General features: G+C 48.6%; 1 protein-coding gene across 4 annotated transcripts in view; it reads left to right on the forward strand.

The window, feature by feature from the left end:
• Positions 1 to 7046: 7046 nt before the first annotated feature.
• SEZ6 (seizure related 6 homolog) overlaps positions 7047 to 24153 on the forward strand; it is a 109075-nt gene continuing 91968 nt past the window's right edge. For 3 of the 4 annotated variants that reach the window (XR_014558463.1, XR_014558464.1, XM_083715062.1), the window contains exon 1: positions 7048 to 7550. Coding sequence is in view for 2 of the 4 variants with exons in the window: in XM_083715062.1 (XP_083571188.1) it covers positions 7484 to 7550 (67 nt within the window). In the remaining 2 variants the exon portion in view is untranslated. Of the gene's footprint in view, positions 7551 to 24153 lie in introns of all 4 variants that reach the window. The other variant, XM_083715063.1, reaches the window with a different exon arrangement.

A 24153-nucleotide genomic window follows, 5' to 3' on the forward strand; every position in this document is an offset into this window, starting at 1 on the left:
GCTTGGTTTTCAGCCTGGCGGGAGCCTGGGCTGCTTTGATAGGGAGAGAGGCAGGGGGGCTTGGCCAAGGAGGGGGGGGAGCGATATCCAATACTACCAATACTCAGACTACTGAACACATAGTATTGCTAACAATACTGTGAATTCTAGCACCACTAATACTCTGCTAATACTCATAACACTACTAACAATGCCACTAATACTCCACTAGTATTCATAGAGCAACTAACTGCTATTAATACTACTACTACTACCACTACTATTAATACCCCTGCTACTAATGCTAAAGGGACGCGGGTGGCGCTGTGGGTTAAACCACAGAGCCTAGGACTTGCTGATCAGAAGGTTGGCGGTTCGATTGCCCGTGACGGGGTGAGCTCCCGTTGCTCGGTCCCTGCTCCTGCCAACCTAGCAGTTCGAAAGCACGTCAAAGTGCAAGTCGTTAAATAGGTACCACTCTGGTGGGAAGGTAAACGGCATTTCCATGCGCTGCTCTGGTTCTCCAGAAGCGGCTTAGTCCTGCTGGCCACATGACCTGGAAGCTGTACGCTGGCTCCCTCAGCCAATAAAGCGAGATGAGCGCCCCAACCCCAGAGTCGTCCACGACTGGACTTAACGGTCAGGGGTCCCTTTACCTTTACCTTTACTAATGCTAAAGAATAAGCTTTTACAACACTGCAACTTGTGGACATCCCATGAATCTGAATGTTGGAAGATTCAGGGCAGAGAAAAGACAGTCTTTCATCACAGGGTGAATAGTTTAAAGTATGCAACTTGCTCCAGTAGGAGACAGTGATGGCAGTGATGGCAACCAAGACTGGAGAGTTTCATGGAGGAGGCGGCTGTCAGTGGCTGCCATCCACAGTGGCTCTGCTCTGCCTTCATGGTTGGGGGCAGCTATGCTTCTGAATGCCAGTCGCTGGAAACCACAGGAGGCGAGGGGAGAAGGTTCTGGTGCTCGAATCCTGATTGCGGGTTTCACGGTGGGGCATCTGGTCGGCCACTGTGAGAACAGGATGCTGGACAGGATGGGTCATTGGCCTGATCCAGCAGGCTCTTCTTATGCTCTTAAAAAACAAGAATGGCTAGGAAGAGCAGGAGTTTGACTTACTATAAGGCAGCTTAATGTGTTCAAAGCTATCATATGCCCTTTTAAAATGTGGCTCTTTTTGGGGGGGTGTTATTGGGTTGTTGTTTTTATTTTGATTATATATATTGTGGTTTTTATGTTGATCTTTTCTGTGAACCGCCCTGAGACCTCCCAGTATAGGGCGGTATATAAATACAATTAACAACAACAACAATAATATAATAATAATAATATCCTGGGCTGTGTGCACTGCAGCCTCAGAGGCCTCAGTTGGCACACAGAAGGAAGGAAGCAATGTGCAACTAACAGACAGCATGAAACCTCGCGTTGACTCAGCTTCCGACAAATACCAGGAACCAGTGTGAGGGAATGGTGGCTGTGTTCTGGTAGAGCAATCTGCTTTGCACACTGACTGTCCCAGGTTCTGTCCCCGACAGCATCTCCAGGTGGGGCTGGGACACAGCAGCCCCATCTGGAGAGCCACTGCCAACCAGTGCCCACCACCTTCTGTGGACCAATGATCCTGACTTGCTTTCAGGCATCTCCCTATGCTCCTATTTAAATCAGATCCTTCCGTTTTAGGGCAAGAGCTCAGGGATAGAGACCTGCTTTGCGTGCAGAAGGTCCCCAGACTCAACCCCCAAAGAGAGCTGCAAGTGGGGCTGGGGCAGAACGCTGCCTGAAATCTTGGACAGCAGCTGCCAGTCAGTGCACTGAACTAGGTGGAGACTATCATGAGCTTCTGATCTCTCTGTGGGTTTTTTTGGCTAGTCGTCAGAATGGGGTCTTCTGCCTGCTTTGTTCTGGATTTCTGCTACTGGTAAATCCTCCCCAGTAGCCACTGAGTTTAGGGATTTGAGAGTATTCACACACTGTGGGCTTGGCAAGTGATGGACCACTCTAGCTGCCCATGCCCTTGCTTGGCTTTGACTTAACACTCTCCAGCCGATTCCGTATTCCTTGCCACCAATCTCCTTCCAGCACACTCTGTGTCTCTCTGTGTGTGTGTGTGTGTCTGTGTGTGTTTGTGCGTGCGCACGTGTATAATCGTTGCCAGCTTCAGTCTCTGGTGGTGTCCAGACTAAAATCCCCAACATCAGCAACTATGAATTTGCTGACCGTCCCTCTATCCCTCTGGCTCGGCTGCTTCTGTAAATTCAAACCTCTTTGGGCAGATTTGGACAAGCGGCCCTACTGCATCCATGCAGCCAAAATTAACATTTCAGAGGCAGTAACTCCCCACGTCAATTTCTCTTCCTCATTCCTAACAACAGCCAAGGGGAGGGGGTGGAAGGAAGCCCATTTGGATTTTGATTAATGTATATTTTTAAATAAACAGCTAAATTCCACCTCTCCCCAACACCAACACCTGACACACACACACACACACACAAACAAACATACACACACACACACACAAACATCCCCAACATCAAAATAAATGTCCAGAAATCAGCTTGCAGCAATTTCTCTGCAAGATCTTTCCAAATGCCATCTGCCTGCTCAGAGAAAAGTCTCCATGCTTACATCAAATCTCTCAGCCTCGGTAGGAGGTTAAAATTCAATTTAAAGCAATTTTTTTAAATAAAAAAAGGTTAAAAAAAAACAGTCAGGGCACAGGAGCAGACTTCTGGAAGCTGAGATATGTTGCAATCCATTAAGTGTATTAAATAAAAAGGATCGCCACTTGGATTTAATTGCGCATGATATCTGCCCCAGAAGGATGTCAGGCCAAGAAATACGGCAGGATTCAAGATATAGTCAGTAAAGATTCTCTTGCTCTGGAAAGCACTGGGAAAGACGCCTGAGGTTCAGGAAGTGGGGCAAGCAGGATTTTAGGGCAGGAGAATTCTATGGGTCTGGGTTAACGCAGGACATTTTTAGGTTGTTCTTGTTTAATCGTTTAGTCATGTCTGACTCTTCGTGATCCCCTGGACCAGAACACGCCAGGCACTCCTGTCTTCCACTGCCTCCTGCAGTTTGGTCAGACTCATGTTTGTAGCTTCGAGAACACTGTCCAACCATCTTGTCCTCTGTCGTCCCCTTCTCCTTGTGCCCTCCATCTTTCCCAACAACAGGGTCTTTTCCAGGGAGTCTTCTCATGAGGTGGCCAAAGTCTTGGAGCCTCAGCTTCAGGATCTGGCCTTCCAGTGAGCACTCAGGGCTGATTTCCTTCAGAATGGATACGTTTGATCTTCTTGCAGTCCATGGGATTCTCAAGAGTCTCCTCCAGCACCATAATTCAAAAGCATCCATTCTTCGGCGATCAGCCTTCTTTATGGTCATATTTAGGTAGCAGAGGGCAAAGAACCTTTTCCCAGCCCAGTGGTCACAGTTCCTAAAGGGCAGCTTTCCAGGGGCCGTGTGCAAAAAAGTGGGCGGGGCAGAGGAAAAGTGGGCGGGGTAGAGGAAAAGTGGGAGGGGCAAAGGTTGGAACTCTTCACTTTGTACAATGGGCCGAATTTCAACTCTGTAAAAGTTAGAGGATTCTAGATTTTCAAACAGACATAATAATACTTTTTGTTGTTGCTGCTACATTTATATACCACCTCCTTCTTCAAGGAGCTTGAGGGTGGTGTACGTGGTTCTCCTGCCCATTCTATCCTCACAACGACCCTGTAAGGTAGGACAGGCTGAGAGGCAGCAACTGGCCCAAGGTCACCCAGTGGAGTTTTGTGGCTCGGTGGGGATTCAGACCCTGATCTCTCAGGTCCAATATAGGAAGAGCCTGCGGGATCAGGCCAATGACCCATGTAAGTCAGAATCCTGTTCTCATGGGGCTCTCGTAAGCCGGACCTGAGCACCCTCCCTCCCCTCCTGTGCTTTCCAGCACCTGTGGGTGCCATAAGCAGATAAAATACTTAACTACAATTTATAAGCTTGTAAACTAAATTCTTTATGTTCTGAACCCCGTTTTTGTATCTATCCAGGGTAATTTCTCCCTCTCTTCTCTTTTGTTACATCTGTGAAAGCCGACACAGAGACAAGGGTTATTTTAGGAATTAGCAAATTTGTGTGAGGCTGACAGATAATGGGACTTTGAGTATATTTGCATATAAATTCTTGTAAAATTAATCACACTTCCTTGTGTGCCTCCTTGAGAGGCCCCGAGGGTGGCAACACGAGAACGGGGCCTTCTCTGCAGTGGCTCCCCATCTGTGGAATGTTCTCTCCAGGGAAGTTTGCCTGGCGCCTTTATTATACATCTTTAGGCGCAAGATAAAAATGTTCCTTTTTAACCAGGCCTTTGGTTGATTTGATTGACATCCTGTGACCTTTTAAAATGTGGGGTTTGGGGGGGTTATTGGGTTGTTACTTTTATTTTGATTATGTATTCTGTGATTTTATATTTTGTTTTTATTCTGTGAACTGCCCTGAGACCTCTGGGTACAGGGCGGTATATAAATTTGATAAATAATAATAATAATTTAGCCCCGCACTTTGCCTGAGGAGACTTTTAGCCAGAGGAGAAGCATGCTGCCTCCAACCACAGAGGCCGAGCCGAGCCTAGTCCTCTTCAAAAGCCATTCAATATATCTGTTCATTCCTCATCTGGGCTAGTGGCAAAGTTATTGCAGTTCAAGGATGCATTCCAGCTGGGCCCCAGGACTTGAGGAATGGGCAGAGCAGGTCTGGTGAGGGGCGTGGCCAGTGGGAGGTGTGGCCAGAGTGGGAGGGTCTCCTAAGGACTGGATACAGTGTCCTGGAGAACCTCAACTGGCCCACAGGCCTGGGGTTCTGCAACACATCTTATCTAGAAGAAGAGAAGAGTTTGGATTTGATATCCCACTTTTTCACTACCCAAAGGAATCTCAAAGCGGCTAACAATCTCCTTTCCCTTCCTCCCCCACAACAAACACTCTGTGAGGTGAGTGGGGCTGAGAGACTTCAAAGAAGTGTGACTAGCCCAAGGTCACCCAGCAGCTGCATGTGGAGGAGCAGGGAAGCGAACTCATTTCCCCAGATTACGAGTCTACTGCTCTGAACCACTACACCACACTGGCTCCCCCATCTAGTGGGACACAATGTTCTGTCCCTCTAATGTACGTTCCCTCCAATGTATTGTGGACAGTCCCGGTCACCTTGCCTCAAAAAGGATATTGAAGACCTGGGAAAGGTTCAGAAAAGGGCAGCCAAAATGATCAAGGAGATGGAGTGACTCCCCTGTGAAGAAAGGTTGCAGCATTTGGGACTTTAGAGAAAAAGTGAGCAAGAGGCACCGTGACAGAAATGATGTGTGGCATAGAGAAAGTGGAGAGAGGGAAGTTTTCCTCTCTGTCCCACAGCAGTAGAACTTGTGGATATCCAGTGAATCTGGATGTTGGAAGATTTAGAAGAGATAAAAGCAAGTCCTTCTTGATGCAGCACTTACTGTATTTTTTGCTCTATAAGACTCACTTTTTCCCTTCTAAAAAGAAAGGGGAAATGTGTGTGCATCTTATGGAGCGAATGCAGGCTGCGCAGCTATCCCAGAAGCCAGAACAGCAAGAGGGATTGCTGATTTCACTGCGCAGAGATCCCTCTTGCTGTTCTGGCTTCTGAGATTCAGATTTTTTTTTTCCTTCTTGTTTTCTTCCTCCAAAAACTAGGTGCGTCTTGTGGTCTGGTGCGTCTTATAGAGCGAATAATACAGTAGTTAAACTGTGGAGCTCTGTCCTACAGGAGGCAGTGATGGCCACTAACCCAGAAAGCTTTAAAAGAGGATTGCACAAAATCCTGGAAGAGAAGGCTGCCATTGATTATGAGCCATTATGACTATGTTCTCCCCTCCACTCCTGGAGGCAGCAATGCTTGCCATTACCAATGGTTGGAAACCACAAGGTGAGAGATGTGCTCAGGTCCCCTTCATGGGTTTCCCACACTGGGCATCTGGTTGGCCACTGTGAGAACAGGATCCTGGACTAGGTGGGCCATTGGCCTGATCCAGCAGGGTTCTCCCTGCATTCTTATGATGGCTTTTGTCGACAGCAGCAGGAGAGTTTCTGTGCCAGGCCTGGTCCAAACAGAGATTTAGCACAGTGGGGATTTAACCATCCATCTCATCTGAGTCCAGACCGATCAAGTTACTCTAAGCCCAGAGGACATAAATTCATGAGCCAATTGGTGGGGGCCCTTTATCAATCCCCTGCGTGGCCAGGGTTTAAGCTGACTGGCAGAAGTGGGCTGGGTTTTTTTTTTGCAGGGGGTGATCTTTCCCTCCACATCCGCCTCTGGTTGTTCTGCAGAGCTTGGCTCAAAATGCCATTGGCTTTTAACTATATAATATAATGATAATTAAGTTCTTTCTCTCGCTCCCTCTCCTTCTCCCCCCTCCCCACACCCCCTCCCCACTTCTCCTGTGAGCACAGTTTGCTGCTGATGCAGCTGCCTGCAGCCTTGGCATTTATTGAGCGCAAAGTAATAATTTATTGTCCTTTGTATGCTCAAAAGCCATCTTCATTATCCCGTGAATTTGAAAACGCCGAGCAAGTAGATGGGAGTATTTAGATCAGCATTTTTGAGGGGTGATGATGGGTTGATAGGGAGGGGAGGTGGGTGGAGAGACAGAGAGAGAGAGAAAGGGGAAAAGGAGTTCGTGGGAGGAGACATCAGAAAAGGGCACACTCTGTTGAAGTCCTTCCTTAACTAAGAACCCCATTTCCCTACCTCAACACACTCTTTCTGAGCTTAGAATCCCCACTCCTACTTAGATAGCCCATTTTCCACCTGTGCTGGGATTTTTTTTGGAGGGGGGAGGTAGGCGGGGAATAGAAACTCTCCAGAGGGGATCTCAACCTACAAAAAAAAAAAGATTAGTGGAAGATAGGAAGGGATTGAACGCTCTCTCCTTCCAGAACTTGGGAGACTGCTTTGCTCGCTAGAATCCCACCCTCCAGGCAAGAAGGAAGGGAGAAAGAGAGAGGGAGGAGGTTGCGTTTCTTTCTTCCTGGCCCCCCACCCTCACTGAAAGCGGTGGGCTCCCCTCCCCCGAGGCTAGGCCGATGTTAGTCAAGGCGATTCGCTCTCCAGGATTTGCCGGCGTCGCCGTACTCGGAGCGTTACGGTAAGGAGCTGTCCTTCAGTACCCGGCGGGCGGCGATCCCCGGCGCCGGCGCTGCTGGGCGCTGTCCGCCGTGCTGAAAGCGGCGCTCGCTTGCTCACTCGCTCGCTCGCCGGCTGTACATCGCGCGGAGCCGGCAGCTTCGGGGGCTGGTCGTGGAGCTCGGATGCCTAGAGGAGGAGGAGGAGGAGGAAGAAGAGGAGAAGTCCCAGCCTCGACCGAGCAGATCGCCGAAGGGGGACAGCAGCCCGGCCGGCCGGCCAGCCCTGGAGGGGAGAACCCCAAAGCGCTTGCTTGGGGGCGCGGTGGAAGCCTCTCCGCCTCTCCGCTCGTGAAGCCCCCCTGGACGGGCGATGAAGGGGTCTCCGGCTCCAGCGACCTGTCTCCTCTTAGCAGCCCTCCTCGGGGTCCGGGCGCAAGGTAAGCGATCGCTTCGGGTTGGGGGGGGTGGTAGGCAAGCCCCTCCATCTCTTTCCTTATTAGGGATATGAGATTTGGGGGCGGGGGAGTGACTGTGGGGAAATAACAAAGTGCTTTGCCTAGCATCCAAGCCTCACTCCCCCAAACCCGCTTCGCTATAAATTGCGTTCTTAATACCCCCTGTTTATCTCGCCTCCTCTTCTCTTGTCGTCCCCCCGCCCGTTTTATTTTTCTTAGCAGATTGCGAGCCAATAGCTTCGGGGGTTCCCTTTGTAATTACCCCACCGTGCGTGCTAATCTTGTTGTTGTTTTAAAGGGGGGGAGAATGTTATTATTTGACGGAGCGAGGAAAACAAGGGGGAAACAGCGTACAATCGTGTTCGAGCCCCTCGGAGAAGAATTGACACACACCCCAAATCTGTACGCGCAGGCGAGGAGGAAAAGAGCCCAGCGGCTGATATAATTAGGTTACAGGAGGCTGCTCTGTGTTGCAAATGAGGGTCTCGCCAGGCGCCTCGGGCAACTCAGCCCCCTTCGCCAGCCAGCGCCCCCCCCCCCAACCTCAGCCCATACGGCCGTTTGGACTCTCTGGGATTGGATTTAAAATAATAATAATCATCCAGAGACGCTCCTCGTATGAAACTTCTCCAAGTTCCTCTCGCCAATACTTTTTTTTAGGAGAGGAGGAGAGAAGGTTCCCCAAAAAGGAAGCCTCCTAGAATCTGCCAGCCCCTCTCTTGAGATACCCCCAGGGACCCGCCAGCCTTCTTAAAGTGGGTCAACCTGACCTCTGTCCTTTAATCGTACTCCTGTCTGCACAGTCTCCCCTGGACCGACCAAGGTCTGAACCTGTTTTTAATCCCAGATCAAGCAGGGCTAAGCGCCCACTTGCTCCCCTGGGGTTAATTTAGCTCATCTGTAAGGAAAGGGGGGGTTGCCTTAGGGGATCCTGAAGCATTGAATTGTTAGAGCAACACTCCACTGATGGGGGGGGGCGTCCCTGTCCCAAGGGATATTATTTATGAATCTTAATTTCTGAGTGTGTTTTTACTTAGAGAACATAGTCATCTGGTGGGTTCTCTGTTTGTGTAATTAGACTGCCTTTTACTCAAGGCTCTACAAAGCAACTTTCGAGTGTTTGCTATTTGACAGGGACCTCGGTGCCACCGATAAACTCCGGACAATTTTTTTTATTTACTTATCTTTAAAGCAGTGAAAAACACGCACAGATATCAAAAATATTTTATGCATGAAAATAGCAGAAACAGCTTGGGGAGAATGCCTGATCCCCATTTCTTTTAAAAATAAATGTTTAAAAGGAAGGTCTGTGTTCTCAGACTTACTAGGGGGATTTGGAAGGGGTCTTGCGAAAGTGGGGCAGTGCGCCATTTACGGGGACACCGTCCCTTTCGACACCTCTTCTTCCCCTCCAAGAGATTCTGAGCTGCCAAGGCTGTGATCCAGTTTCCTGCCTCTCCCCTCTCAGCGGGGCTTATAGAGGATTGTGCTGTTTCGGGTACTGAGGACAAGGTGTCCCCTTCATAGAATCATTGAATTGTGGAGCCGGAAGGGATCCCAAGGGTCATCTAGTCCAACCCCCTGCAATGCAGGAATCTCAACTAATTTTTCCATGACAGATGGCCATCTAACTTCAGCTGAAAAGTCCTGAATCTATTCTAGGACTTTTAAAACTGGGTTGCGAGGAGGTGGGTGTTGTCAACAACAAAAAGTCAAATTGGACTTATATCCTTTGTTAAAGTATTTCCAAAGTTGGGTTGATGGCTCTATCTCTCTCTCACACACATGTATGCACGAACACACACACCGCCCTGCGATTAGGATTGCTCCTTGAATAAATGTGAAGCCTTTTGAATTTTTTGTTTTAAATTGTTCCCTTGGATTTATTCCAAATAATGGACGAATCGTTAATGCGCACACCCCCTCCCATCTGTCTCCCTGTGTCACAACCAAGAGAAGAGGCACAATACCTTGATTGTAACAATAAGTTAACAACTCCCCTTGTCCCTGATTTATATTTGCTCTTGTGCATTTTGAAGTGCAATTTTTCAAAAGGATGCTGAGATGCCATTTTAAGGCAGGGGGTGAAAAAGCTCTGCACCACACATGAAAGGCCCTGCTTCTGGGTGCAACCAAGATTGAAATCAAGGGAAAGTGGCCTATTGTAAGGACATTCGCTGTAATCGTTATTCCATATTACACACACACACACATATATATAACTGTATGTCATGGTAACCAAGTCTGTACAGACAGATGCTCTCCTGTGTAGTCCCAAATGATATCCTTTTGGTAAACACACAGCTGCATGGTTCCCCCCCCCCCCGGATTTTAATACAGGGTTTGGGGGTGTTGTCTTAGGAATCCTGTTGGGCAGTCCAAGGCGAAACTTGACTTCTAAGGCTGTGTGAGCTTTGAGAACCTGCGTAGTTTCTGAAAAATACACAACATTGCACCTAGGTGCTCTGCATTAAGGATGTAATCCTGGTTTTGTAATCGCAGACAATGAAGTCGGATAGGTACCCCACCACACCAAGGATGCAATGGCAATGAGGGAGAAGCCCGGTTTGGGGGGCCCTGAACTGTGTGCCTGGGGACAGGGGTAGGTCAAGGGTCTTCAAGAGAGACCAGTGCAGGCAGAGTGATCTCAAGTAGTTCCTCACCAGTGTCTTCCAAAGAAATCAAAGTCCAGATGGACCTTGGAGTTTAGGAAGGTGGAGCAAGGTGAGCATGTGTGTGTGTTGCGGCGGGAGGACTCTCAGATAGAAAAAGGGACCTCGCCTTAGGAGACAGGGCCAAACAAGTCATTCTATTTGTGTGAAGGAGGAAGGGCAGAGGCAGATTTAGGGGAGTGGGACCACTTCACCTACACTATCCAGTATACCTGAAGGAGCGTCTCCACCCCAACCATTCTACCTGGACACAGAGGTCCAGCTCCAAGAGCCTTCTGGTGGTTCCCTCACTGCGAGAAGCCAAGTTACAGGGAACCAGGCAGAGGGCCTTCTAGGTGGTGGCACCCACCCTATGGAACGCCCTCCCACCAGATGTCAAAGAGAACAACAAATACCAGGCTTTAAGAAGACATCTGAAGGCAGCCCTGTTTAGGGAAGCTTTTAATGATTGATACATTATGGTATTTTAATATTTTGTTGGAAGCCGCCCAGAGTGGCTGGGGAAACCCAGCCAGATGGGCGGGGTATAAATAATGTATTATTATTATTAGGCGCCAAGATGAGAGGGAGCCACAGAGGGCACTAAATTTGGGCATTGCAGAGGGCTCTGCTGAAATTTGAAAGCCCAAAGTCCACCACTGATGAGGGGCTCGTCAACCTTCCATGCCAAAGCAGATTGCATAAGAATATAAGAGGCTGCGCCATCTACTCCAGCATCCTGTTCTCGCAGTGGCCCACCAGATGCCCATTGTGGGAAACCTGCAGGCAGGATCCAGCACAAGAGCCCCCTCTCCGCTCCTGCAGTTTCAAGCAACCAACATTCATGAGCATTGCTGCTTCTGACCATGGAGACAGAGAGCAGCCCTCTTCTCCTCCCTGAATTCGTTTGATCCTCTTTTAAAGCCATCCTGATTGGTGATCATCACTGCTTCCTGTGGGAGGGAGTTCCATAGTTTAGTTATGGTAAAGGTAAACATAAAGGGACCCCTGACCATTAGGTCCAGTTGTGGCCGACTCTGGGGTTGCGGGGCTCATCTCGCTTTACTGGCCGAGGGAGCCGACGTACAGCTTCCAGGTCATGTGGCCAGCATGACTAAGCCGCTTCTGGCGAACCAGAGCAGCGCACGGAAATGCCATTTACCTTCCCGCCAGAGCGGTACCTATTTATCTACTTGCACTTTGTTGTGCTTTCGAACTGCTAGGTGGGCAGGAGCTGGGACCGAGCAATGGGAGCTCACCCCATCGCAGGGATTCGAACCACCGACCTTCTGGTCATCAAGTCCTAGGCTCTGTGGTTTAACCCACAGTGCCACCCATGTCCCCTTAGTTATGGTAGGGTTGCCATATTTCAAAAAGTGAAAATCCAGACACAAATGTTGTGGAGCTTTTCTTGGCCAAAGGAGTGGCAGTCCAGAACATCTGGAGGGCACCAGGTTGAAGATGGCCAGTTTATTTCATGATCAAATTATGCTCTTGGCAACTGGACACTCTCTCTCCTGTGGCTGAGATATCATCATGTGAACACTTAAAAAGAAAAATGCCTTTGACCTTTTTGCCTTCTTCCCCCATTGGGGGGTTTTTTAAACAGAGGCTGGATAGCCACCTGTCAGGGATTCGTTAGCTACGATTTCTGTTTGCAGAGGGTTGGACTAGATGACTTTGGGGGTCCCTTCCCACTTTATAATTCTATGATTCGATGAGACCATAGCTGCTTCACAGGCCTGGTTCCCTGAGCGCCGCCTGGCTGCTTTCTGAATCTTTCTCCCCTCCCCCCCTGCTTGCCCCCTCATCTTTTGTAATGACAGCAAAGCCTTGACAAGGTCTTGGCATTAAGGTCCCTTGTCCTCAGTCACCCGCAGGTGCCACTGAACATACACCCCTCCCCCTCTTTGTTGGCCCGGTTTGAAGAGGCAGGCAGCATCCTGGCAGCGAGGCTGAGTTCCTGAGCCCGTGCCAAATTGGGAAAGCCTCTCGGCTTAACTGCTGCTTCAGGCCTTGATCTCCCTTCTTGGCTATTAATTGAGGATGGACAGACGGATTGCCGGTTGGGAGAAATCAGACTTTCAGATTTGTAACAAATCCCCGGTTTGATCCTAGCGAATCACTCCGATATTAACTTCCCTTCCTGGGACTGGTCACACCACATGCCTGATTTAGCCAGAGATCGGTGAGCTATCCTTTTCCGCAGAGGAAGCGGGACTCTGGGGAAGGTGTTAATCCTCATGTGAGCTTTGCTTGGGGGCTTTGCCCGCTGGTGGGCATGACCCCCCTCCCCCCTGTCTTTTGCAAGAGCAGAAGGAGAAGGGCTTGGTTTTCTGGGGTGTCCAGAGGCCTGTGCTGGCTGGGGCTAATTTTGCTTACTTCCTTTTTTTTATCTACAATTAAATCAGGTGTGCGCTCAGAATCCAGCGGCTCTGAGAGAGGCACAGAGGGACAGACACACACCCCCAACGGTCAGAAGGCAGTAATGGAGCATTGGCCTGATCCAGCAGGCCCTTCTTATGTTAATATGAGGGTTCATGAGTGCCAAGGGAAAACCTTAATAGTGCCCCAGCACCAAAGGGTGCCCCCTGGGATAGTGTTTGTTAGGTTAGGCATGTCTGCAGACAATTCCTAAGGTAAGTATACCATCATCTACCTGGCCATCCCATTTTTGATGGTCCCTGCTGATAAAGAATTCAAAGGCAACCTGCCTTTTGGTTCCAGCTTCTGAAAATAACAAGTGGAGAGTATGATGCTGTTGTGCTCAGGTCACGCCTGCTGGCTTTGCATCATGGGAATCTGGCTGGCCTCTGTGGGAACAGGACGTTGGGCTAGAGAGGACTTCAGCCTGATCCACCAGGGCTCTTCTTATGGAGGTCTGCTGGGGTAGCAGAACCTCCATACCCAGGGGCAGCCTACCCTGAAATACCAGATGGTGGGAAACAGCTGGAGAGTTGATGTTGTGCTCAAGTCCTGCTTGCAGGCTTCCCAAACTGGATATTTTGTTGGCCACTGTGGTAACAGGATGCTAGATGGGCCCCCTTTGGTCTGATCCAGCAGCCAGGCTCTATTCTAATGGTCTCACTGGCTGCACCAGCAAGAGATTTCTCTGTTTCCATGAGGAGGAAGCTTAATTAAGACAGGGAGAGATGCAGGCAGAGCCATCAGGGTTTGCTCAATTTGGAATGTCTCCTTTCCTACTGTCTCCTTTTCCTGCTGGGACTAATTTTACATATGTATTTTTAAAATTGTAAAGCACCTTGGCAGAAAAGATATATAAAAATGCATCAAATAAATAGATATATTACAGAAATCACATGCAGAGGCTTCTGTGAATCCGTGTAAGGAAGATAGCTGAGAACGCCTTAGCATGACTGAGACCTCTAGTTTGTTTGTTTATCTGGAGTATCTGTAGCCCACTCTTCAGCCAAAAAGGTTCCTAGAGTGTCATACACACAGTCAGTTAAAACAATGCAGCCTCTGCCCACAGGCTCTCTGTCTGAAAGAACACGATACACAAGGGAGAAGGTATAGGGAGGGAAGAGGAAAAAATTAAACTCAGGCACTAATTCTTAAACAGTTGCCTGCCAACAGCCAGGGCCAAAGATTAAGTCAGAGCCACCAGGCTGCAGGAAGACCTCATCCCCTGATCACAGCCAAGCTGGAGCAGGAAGCCCTCCAGTATTCCATCCTGTCCAGAAGCAGTCAATTGTCGCCCTGGGTGGGTCGAGCCAGTCCATAGTTTGCCGCCTGCAGTTCAGCGGCTCCCCACAAGAGGCAGCAGCACACACAGGGCCCAGCAATTCCTGACACTGCTTGCAGGGCCAGCTCAAGGCATTTTTCCACCAGAGGCCAGGAAGAAAATGGTGTATATATACACAGAGACACACCCATGAGTTCACATGCATACAGCGTCCAGTTCCAAGACCGGCCATTGAAACTTACTTGACGAAACAGTTTCCTCCAGAACAACAGACCAGCATAGCAGTTGTTAAGTGCTGGCGCAGAGTAATTTATCAGGAGTGATGCCTCTGGGGCAGCTTTCTCACTCTGCCTAATGATAGGGCCGGTCTTAAGAACCGGGCGCCCTGAGAACCTTGCCGCGGGATGTCTCTTGGGAACCGCAGTGCAGATCTTTGCTCCCAATAGATAGATACCCAGTGTTGGACGTGTTCCAACAAAACGCAGTCCCTCCAGGGAAATGCCTTTGGCATGAATTTTAAGGAGGAACACGTACGTACTTCATAAATATTTGCTGGGATGGATTTTTTTTCTCCCCCTCCCAAGGATTGATCCATAAGCAAGATACTGGGGAGAGAATGAATGATTGTTCTCTCACTCACTCAGAAATGCCAGAAATTGAGGTGATCCCATGAAAATGATTGGCAGGAGGCCCACGTCGGCCTGAAATGCAGGTACTACTTCATCTAAATCATAATTAGGAAAACCGCTGTAGGCAAGATGCAGCAGTCGATGTTCATCAAATTCTGGGAATCGTCCATGCCTCTGATATGCATGCAGAAGGTGCGCCCAGGTCCATAGAATCATAGAATTGGAGGGTTGGAGGGGTACCCCCAGAGGCCATCTAGTCCACCCCCTGCAATGCAGGAATCTCAGCTAAGTCCTGGTATGATTTGTAGTATTCTAAACCACTTTGAGACTTAGGGTTGCATCTATAGTTAAGTTGTGGCTAATTCAGCCATGGAATAGCAGCACATTGTTAAACTATGGAACTCTCTGCCACAGGAGGCAGAGATGGCTACCAGCTTGAGCATAAGACCAGACAAATCCGTGAAGGATAAGGCTGTTAGCCACAGTGGGCAGCAATGCATCTGAATCCCAGTTCCTGGAAGCCACAGGTGCGGAGATTTGCTTTTGCGCCCAGGCCCTGCTTATGGGCTTCTCTTTGGCCACTGTGAGAACAGGATGCTGGCCTGATCCAGCTGGGCTCTTCTTCTGTTCAGTGCCAGCCCTACTCAGAGGAGACCCTTTGAAAATAATGAACATGACTAACAGGCACATTATTTTCAAAGGGTTTAATCTGAGATGTTTTACTTGAATGCATTTTTTAAAAACAATAAAATGACCTACAAATGTAATAAATTGAACCAAATATCCAGGCAGGGACTAGGAACAGTCCCATGTTGCCTGCTGATATTGTTGGACTCCAGTTCCCATCAGCCCTAGCCAGTGTAGCCAATGGCAGTGAAGGATGGGAGTCGGAGCCCAAACATCTGGAGGGCACAATGTTTACTAGAGTAGCTGGACCAATGGCCTGACTCGGTATCAAGCATCTTCCCACAGGCCCTTCTGAATCAGCGCTTAATTCAGAATCATGAGGACCAGCATCTTACTTTATATTTAAAGGAAGCACCTTAGGGAAGCCGTAGAGTCCTTACTTTTCATATGGAGGGGATCCCAGGTTCAATCCCCATTTACACCTCCTTTGGAAATGTCTGCAACTCACGAGAGCTGCTGCTGCTGCCAGTCAGTGCCAACAATACAGTGGTACCTCTGGTTAAGAACTTAATTTGTTCCCGAGGTCCGTTCTTAACCTGAAACTGTTCTTAACCTGAAGCACCACTTTAGCTAATGGGGCCTCCCGCTGCTGCCGCGCTGCCGGAGCATGATTTCTGTTCTCATCCTGAAGCAAAGTTCTTAACCCAAGGTACTGTTTCTGGGTTAGCGGAGTCCGTAACCTGAAGCGTATGTAACCTGAAGCGTATGTAACCCGAGGTACACTGTACTGGGCTAAATGCAATACTGCCTATGGGCCCCACAAAAGATCAAAATAATTTTGGTTTGATTTTGGAAATAAAATTGTCTTATTAAAATTCTGGGTTGGTAAAATAATAGACGTATTAGGAGATAATTTGCGAGGGGCGCGCGAGATGATTCCAATTGCCTAGGGGCCTCCGCAGGGTTTAATCCGGCACTGGCTAAGTGGAGCCGACAGTCTGACTCGGTCTAAGGCGTCTTCGCACGTTCCTAAAGTAATGACGAGCCTGGCGAGAGTTGTGTCGGCCGCCCCGAACCCCTGTCTCATTCCTCACCCGCCTCCGCGTTCAATTTGGGGCAATTAGCTGGTACTGTCTTAGCCGCTTTGCATATACAGTGGTACCTCGGGTTAAGTACTTAATTCGTTCCGGAGGTCCGTTCTTAACCTGAAGCACCACTTTAGCTAATGGGGCCTCCCGCTGCTGCCGGAGCACGATTTCTATTCTCATCCTGAAGCAAAGTTCTTAACCCGAGGTACTATTTCTAGGTTAGCGGAGTCTGTAACCTGAAACGTCTGTAACCTGAAGCGTCTGTAACCCGAGGTACCACTGTAATGGGGTGGAGAGGGGGGCGTCTTGGAAGCCACACGTGGCGGACAGCTGGCGCTTTCTTTCCTTCCGAGTTCCTGGACTTGGTGCGCTCTGTTCCTCCCTCTCTCTCTCTCTCTCTCTCTCTCTCTCTCTCTCTCTCTCTCTCTCTCTGTGTGTGTGTGTGTGTGTGTGGAGCAGCTGGCTGTCAGCGGACGCCTCAGGGCACCAGAAGCGCGTCCTCGGGGGAGCGAGGACGGTGGGGTAACCTTTTAGCAAACTCCAGGCTCCTGGGATGGAGCCAGAGGAGAACTGCGCGCCATCCGTCATCTCCTGGGGCCAGGAGGCGAAAGGAACATGAACCGCTAAGTGTCGAAATCGCAGGTGGGCTGTGTGTGTGTGTGTGTGTGTGTGTGTGTGTCGCACATCTTGAACTCTTCTTGGGCGCCTTGGAATGGAGGGAGAGAAATCTTGCTGGCAGGGGGCTGCTTTTGAGGGGTGGGCGCCGGAGCGGGGGCCAGAAAGACAGGGCTGAGCCACAGCCAATGAAAGGCGGAGCCAACACCTGATATTTCCCCCCCCCTCGTCCTCCTCCTCCTCCCTGCTGAGTCCTGCAAGGGGCAGCAATCACAACAGGTATTTAAAAGTCACTTTGATGACACTTTGATGACCGCCAGGCCTTTGGTTTGGACTCAGTCTGACCCTTATGTTGCCCTCCCTTTATGGTCTTGATCTATCCGCTACTTTTAAAATGAGGCTGCTTTTTAAATTGCATTTTAACCTGTATTTTAAATTGTCCCACCCCACCCCCTTATTGTGTTTTTACTGTGTTTTTATTGGTGATAGCCGCCCTGAGACCGGCTCTGGCCAGGGAGGGTGGGGTATAAATTATTACTATTATTATTATTTTCAGCACCTGTAGCTTTTCCCCAAGGAATTCTGGGAGCTGTAGTTTATCAAAGGTGCCGAGAGTTGTTTGGAGCCCCCTCTCCCCTTCCCAGCGTTCCCAGAGAATGATGGCTGAGAACGGCTCCAGGAATTGTAGCTCTGGGAGGGGAATAGGGGCCAGGGATTCTTGAGACGCGATTCCTGTGTTGCAGCAGCGGATTGGACTGGATGACCCCTGGAGGTCCCTTACAGCCTTCCAATAATCCATGGCTCACATTGCTCGGCCTTCCCTTCTGCCCTCCCCACCTGGAGAGGCAAACCTTGCTGGACGTGCTTTGAGAGAGCTGTTAAACCTTCTGCAATAAGTACAAGCAGATCCCTTGTGAAGCTAAACGTTCTATTAAACAGCGAGCAGGGTTTCATAAAAGCGGATAGAAAAAGCTGTTGCGGCCCATTTAAAACACCCTGGCGGCTTTGGAAGCCCCCGTGGGGCAGCCTCTTTCAGAGCTGAAGGAATACAGCCAGAGGAGCTGCAGTGGGGCTTTGAAGGCCGGCTCCTCGAGAGTCAGAGCTCCCCCAGATTGAAGGCCGCACCCCAGTGACAGAGCCCCTATATCACCTTCAGATGGGGCTCTCAGAGTATGACCCATGGACCACCATAGCCCTGTGAGCTTCATTTGGGAGGTCTGCGTTAAACATCCACATTGATTTTGTTTATATATATATATATATATATATATATATGCAGGTTTTGGTGTCCTCGGGTGTCTTCCCGTGTAAAAGTTGGGGTGTCTAGGCGACGTTTCGACGAGGTCTCACTCGTCATCTTCAGGCTGGTGCTTTCGGCTTCTTGTTACTGGAACAGAGCGGGATCTCAATGTTTGAGTTCCTATAAATACTGTAGAGGGGGTGTGGTGTCTAGCCTCCAATGTTCTGGGCAGAGAGGAAGTTCCCAGGCTAGTGTGCCTTTTCTTCTTTTGTTCCTTAATTACTTGAGAGATACCTTGAGTGATTTCTTGAGTGATATCCTGAGTACCACTTAGGTGGGTCATTAGGTGTGGATTAGTTGCTAAAGTCTTTGTGTCTTGACCTCTTGAACTTTGTGAAGAGTTTTCCTGAGAAGATGGCTGTATTGCACTTAGTTGTGCTTTGGCTTGGCTTCGTGTATAGGGGCGAGCTGTGGTTTTGTGGCTTGTGTCAGCCAGATCTGTGTAGGGATTGCAGGGGGGTGCAGCATCCGGAGGTGCCACCATGGATTGGCTACTGGATGGTGTCAGTAATTCATCTGTGGAGAGGGTCTGGGTTTGGGTCTGGTGTGGTTGAATGGTGTTGGCGTTCTGTGTGCCTCTGGATCTGGTGTCAGTTTTTGTGGGGAGGGCTAATTTCCAGATGTCTGGCAAGCGGGATGTGTCGTCACGCTTGTTCATGTTGTGAGGGTGTTTCTCTATCTCGATGGCTTCCATGATTATTCTCTTGTGGTGATGTTCCGTGTTAAAGAGCAATTTGGAATCTGCAAAATTAATTTCGTGTCCTGTTTCTTTCATGTGTTGGAAAAGAGAGGAAGTTTTTTCTTCTTTTTTGACGGCATTCTTGTGTTCTGCGATACGTGCATTTATTCGTCTGTTTGTTTGTCCAATGTACGTGGCTGGGCAGACTTTGCAGGGTATTTCATAGATCCCTTGGTTTTCCAACTGGATTTTATCTTTGGGGTTTCTGAGGATATTGGCTATTTTTTGGTTGGTGCAAAAGGCTGTTTTGATATTGTGTTTATGGAGGATTTTGCTAATTTTATCTGTAGTGCCCTTGATATAAGGAAGGAGGGCCATGCCATTGTTTTCTTCTGTGTCTTGGTTTTTGGGGGGTGTTTCCTTTTGGATTAGCTTCGTAATCCTGTTTTGCTGGTATCCATTGGCAATTAACACATTTGAGAGATTCTGTAACTCAGTTGTCAAGTGGTCTTTGTCAGCCAGAAAAGGCACACTAGCCTGGGAACTTCCTCTCTGCCCAGAACATTGGAGGCTAGACACCACACCCCCTCTACAGTATTTATAGGAACTCAAACATTGAGATCCCGCTCTGTTCCAGTAACAAGAAGCCGAAAGCACCAGCCTGAAGATGACGAGTGAGACCTCGTCGAAACGTCGCCTAGACACCCCAACTTTTACACGGGAAGACACCCGAGGACACCAAAACCTGCATTCCTGTACCCGTGAAAATCTACGAAAGCATATATATATATATATATATATATATATATATATATATATATATATATTGCTTCTTTGATTCCTTCCATTGTCTTTTATTGTCCTACAGTGTGAAATCCCGTGGAATGCAAATTGTAGCACATTAAAATCCAATATCGGAAATGAAAGAAGCAAGAGAAATGCCATTAGGAATCACCCCGGTCCCAGCAGTCAAATCATTTCACCGAGCAGAAGGCGATCTGTGGCAACTAGCCAGGGTGCCTATGTTCTGCCTCTATGGTGGAAGGCAGCTATTATTATTATTATTATTATTATTATTATTATTATTATTTGTATACCACACTTCATCTGAAGATCCCAGGGTGCTTTGCAACAGAAAAATACAAAATGAAAATACAAAATACATAATAAAACAAAAACAAGCCGGTGACACCCCTCCCACAAACACATTTAAAAAGCCATGGAATGGTATTCGGCCAAATGCCTGGCTGAATCATAGAACTGCAGAGTGGGAAGGGACCCCACAGGGTCATCTAGTCCAACCCCCTGCAATGCAGGAATCTCAGCTGAAGCAGCCATGACGGATCAGCAATCTCTTCCATTGTTGAACAACTCTTGTCGTCAGAAAGTTCTTCCTGATGTTGAGTCGCAATCTCCTTCCTTTTAACTTGAAGCCATTGGCCATGTGACAGCCCTTGAGATATCTGAAGATGGCCACCATATAATAATAATAATAATAACAATCTTATTATTTATACCCCGCCCATCTGGCTGGGTTTCCCCAGTCACTCTGGGCAGCTTTCAGCACATAAAAAATTGTAAAATATTAGACATAAAAAACTTCCCTGAACAGGGCTGCCTTCAGATGTCTTCTAAAAGTCAGATAGTTGTTTATTTCCTTGACAACTGGTGGGAGGGCATTCCACAGGGCGCCACCAGTGAGAAGGCCCTCTGCCTGGTTCCCTGTAACCTCACTTCTGGACCTCAGTGTCTGGGCTGAACGATGGGGGTGGAGACATTCCTTCAGGTCTGCTGGGCCTTTGTTGGGGCTGAAGACATTCCTTCAGGTCTGCTGGGCCTTTGAGGCCGTTTAGGGCTTTCAAGGTCAGCACCAACACTTTGAATTGTGCTCGGAAACCTCCTGGGAGCCAATGTAGGCTCCAAAATATATCCTCTCAGTAGTCTCCTGTTTTCCAGGTTAACATCCCCAACTCCTTCAACCGTTCCTCATAAAGCTTGCAATGTTTTCACCTTGTGCCTAAAGATATGTAACAAAGGCTTCTGAATACCAGTTGCTGGTATTGCTCCCCAAAGGAGGGGAGATTCCTCTTGTACTCAAATCCTGCTTTCTGGTTGGCCACTATGAGAACAGATTCTTGACCAGAAGCCTTCTGGAAGAGCAAAGCCATCTTGGCAAATAGCCATCAATAGCCACCATGAACTTGTCTAACCCTCTTCTAAAGCCATGTAGCTCAGTGGCCATCACTGCCTCCTGTGGCAGAGAGTTCCGTAGTCTAACTATGCGCTGCATGAAGGGTGTGTGTGTCCTTCTATCAGTCTTGAATCTTCCACCCTTCAACTTCATCGGAGGTCCACGGGATCTTGTGTTTCCACAATAGCAAACCACCAGGCACCCCCAACCTGCGGCCCTCCAGATGTTTTGGCCTACAACTCCCATGATCCTTAACAGGACCAGTGGTCAGGGATCATGGGAATTATAGTCCAAAACATCGGGAGGGCCGAAGGTTGGGGGTGCCTGCTCTACAGCGAAACATACAATAAAATAAAATTACACCCGCCGCTTCAAACTTTTTGCAGAGCAGCTCACATTTTCGTAGCTGCCAGAGCAAAGTTTGCTGTGTGGGTGCATAAATATGTCTTTGAGAGCAAGAAAGAGATACATCTTTTTTCCCCAGGAGAGGGCTGTGGGTCTGTTGTTCAGTGAGCAACTTAGGGGCAACTTAGTAAGTGATGTGCAGGCTGAGAAGGGGGCTTCAGCCAAGGAGTTCTGATCGCCACCCCAAGCATCAGAATTGGGGCGCATCACAGTGTGCCGCTGTGTTCACCTGGGACAGATCAGAAGATCACCTGAGGAGACCAGATGCTGGTCTGAGGAGGCCCCTTTGGCGCCTGAGGGGAATCGGCCCTGGCAACCCAGCAAGCAGGTTTTTCTCTGTGTGGAGGCGGTGGAAGAGGCGGCGAGGGAATGCGATGTGCCGGCAGGCCTGCGTTTCTCTTTCTGCTCTGAGTGCAGGAAAATTACAGCTTTCCAGAGATATCTGTATTTTTAGCTGAGGCCGGGCACCTTGTAATTAATCTCGCTAAGGGGATCTGGGGAGCGTGTTACATCTTTCTCCTTGAGAGTGCAGGAGTGGCGTGGGTTTCTGACGGGCAGCTCCTTGGAGTGAGGGAGGGGTGTGGTCTCCCCCCCCAAAAAAAAGGGAGGAGAAAATGGATTATCTCATTATGAGCTTCCCAGAGGTTGCTAGGGGACCAGCTCTGCCATTAAACCAAAGGAGGCAGGAGATTCTGAGAGGAGGGGAGGGGCAGGTATGGGTGCTGGGGGGCATTATTATTATTATCATCATCATCATCATTATTACCTATTAGCCAGCAGGAGTGCCTGGGGCCATGGATGCCATGCAGCGTGCATGGCCCTGGCATTGAAATTTGCGGGTGCCCAACGCCTTAATGGGGAATTTTGTGGGTGCCCGGGCACCCAGGGCCCCTGGGAGTTGGCACCTATGTTATACAGGTTGGCTATGCTGTGCCCCCACAATGTTTCTGAATCCCAGTTGCTGGAAACTGCAGGAGGGGGAGTGTTACTGGTTTTCCATTGGAGCTTCTGGTGGGCCGCCTCCCTGAAGGTTCGGAAGGTGATTATAGAATTTATTTACTGCTTAACGCCAACATACTTGCCGAAGCAGCTTGCAAGGTGTGCAAAGCAGGTACAGAAATATCAAAAGGTGAATCGCGAAAAACCCAGCAACGAAACGATCCCTTCTAAAGCGCTGAAATAAACGAGCATAATTGAAGCAGGCAATCAGACAGCGCGGCAATTAAAACAGGAGGCTTGGGTCAAGAGATCAAGGGAATGCCTGGGTAAACAGGTGCTTCCTAAAAAGCCGGCAGGATGCCAATACTGATTTGCTCGGGTGCCTCTTGCAAAGATGTTGCAGAAGCCGAGATTTTAGCTTGTCCACTCGGTGGGGAGAAAAGCTGAAACTATGGGAATGATCCCTCTTCTCTAACTAATCTCGGACAAATCTTGGTTCCTCTCTGCTCCCTGTTTTTTTCAGTCTTCACACAAATTCTCAGCATTTCTGCATCTGTTTGCAAACCCATTAATTCATCAGTATTTTTGTGCTAATTTTGTGGACACACACCTTTGCAAGCTTTCCCCTACCATAATTGCTTGCTGTGTGTTATTTTCACAAATATATGTAATCTGCTGCTTCGGGTCAGTGGCCAATCAATCCAACATCCTGTTCTCACAGCAGCCAGCCAGAAAGGAGATTCTTGTTAAACATTAGGAAGAACTTTCTGAGAGTAAGAGCTGTTAAACAATAGGACAGGCTTCCTTGGAAGGTGGTGGAATCACCTTCCTTGGAGGTTTTTAAGCAGAGGTTGGATGGCCACCTATCATGCATGTGGGATGTGGAACACAAGAGCAGTCAAGTACAACATTCCTAGAGTGAACATGTTTACACATGGGGAGGAATGTTTGTCCAGCCAGCAGGTAAACTTCCTGTTTCCTTCTGGGCTGGGACAGACTTCCTCTGCATGTGACTGGAGGTGGGTGTGGCCTCACCTGTGCAGGTAACAACAAAAGCACAGGGCAGGGCAGCCGTCTCTCTTTTTTTATTACATGCATCGAAGAAGCAACATCTGCTTAGCCAAAGATGCTCTCTTGAATTCCAGCCAAGAGAAGACAAAGGGACTGTCTCCTTATAAGATAGTTTCCAGGTGTATGTTACTTTTCTAAGCTAAGTCTGCCTTCTGGGATCCGATTGTGAACAGAATGTGAGTGAGTAAACTCTTTTTATACTTTTATAGAAGACTGTGTCTTGTCTTTTATGAGGGAATAAGGGGGAAATACCAGAACAGTTATTATAGAGGCTTTAGAGAGTCTGAGCAAATGCATACGCTGAGTTTAAAAAGGGGAATGTTACTCTGCTAAATTGTGAACTTGTTAACACAAGTTGGAAAGGCTTTTATCAGACAATATATCCTCTTCTGCATCCCTGAACATTCCCACAATGCATACTTTAGATGAGATTCCTGCATTGCAGGGGGCTGGATCAGATGACCCTCAAGGTCTCTTCCAACTCTACAATTATATGATCTGAGCAGGATTTGGGCACAAGAGCAACTCTCCCTTCCTGTGCCTTCTTCCAGCAACTGGTATTCAGAAGCATGGCTGCCTCCATCAGCGGAGGCAGAGCAGAGCCATTCTGGCTAGCAGCCATCGATCACCCTCTCCTCCTCCATGAATTTGTTTAATCCTCTTTTAATGCCATCTAGATTGGTG

Source organism: Podarcis gaigeae (genome assembly GCF_964106915.1).
Source record: "Podarcis gaigeae genome assembly, chromosome: 15".
NCBI lineage: Eukaryota > Metazoa > Chordata > Lepidosauria > Squamata > Lacertidae > Podarcis > Podarcis gaigeae.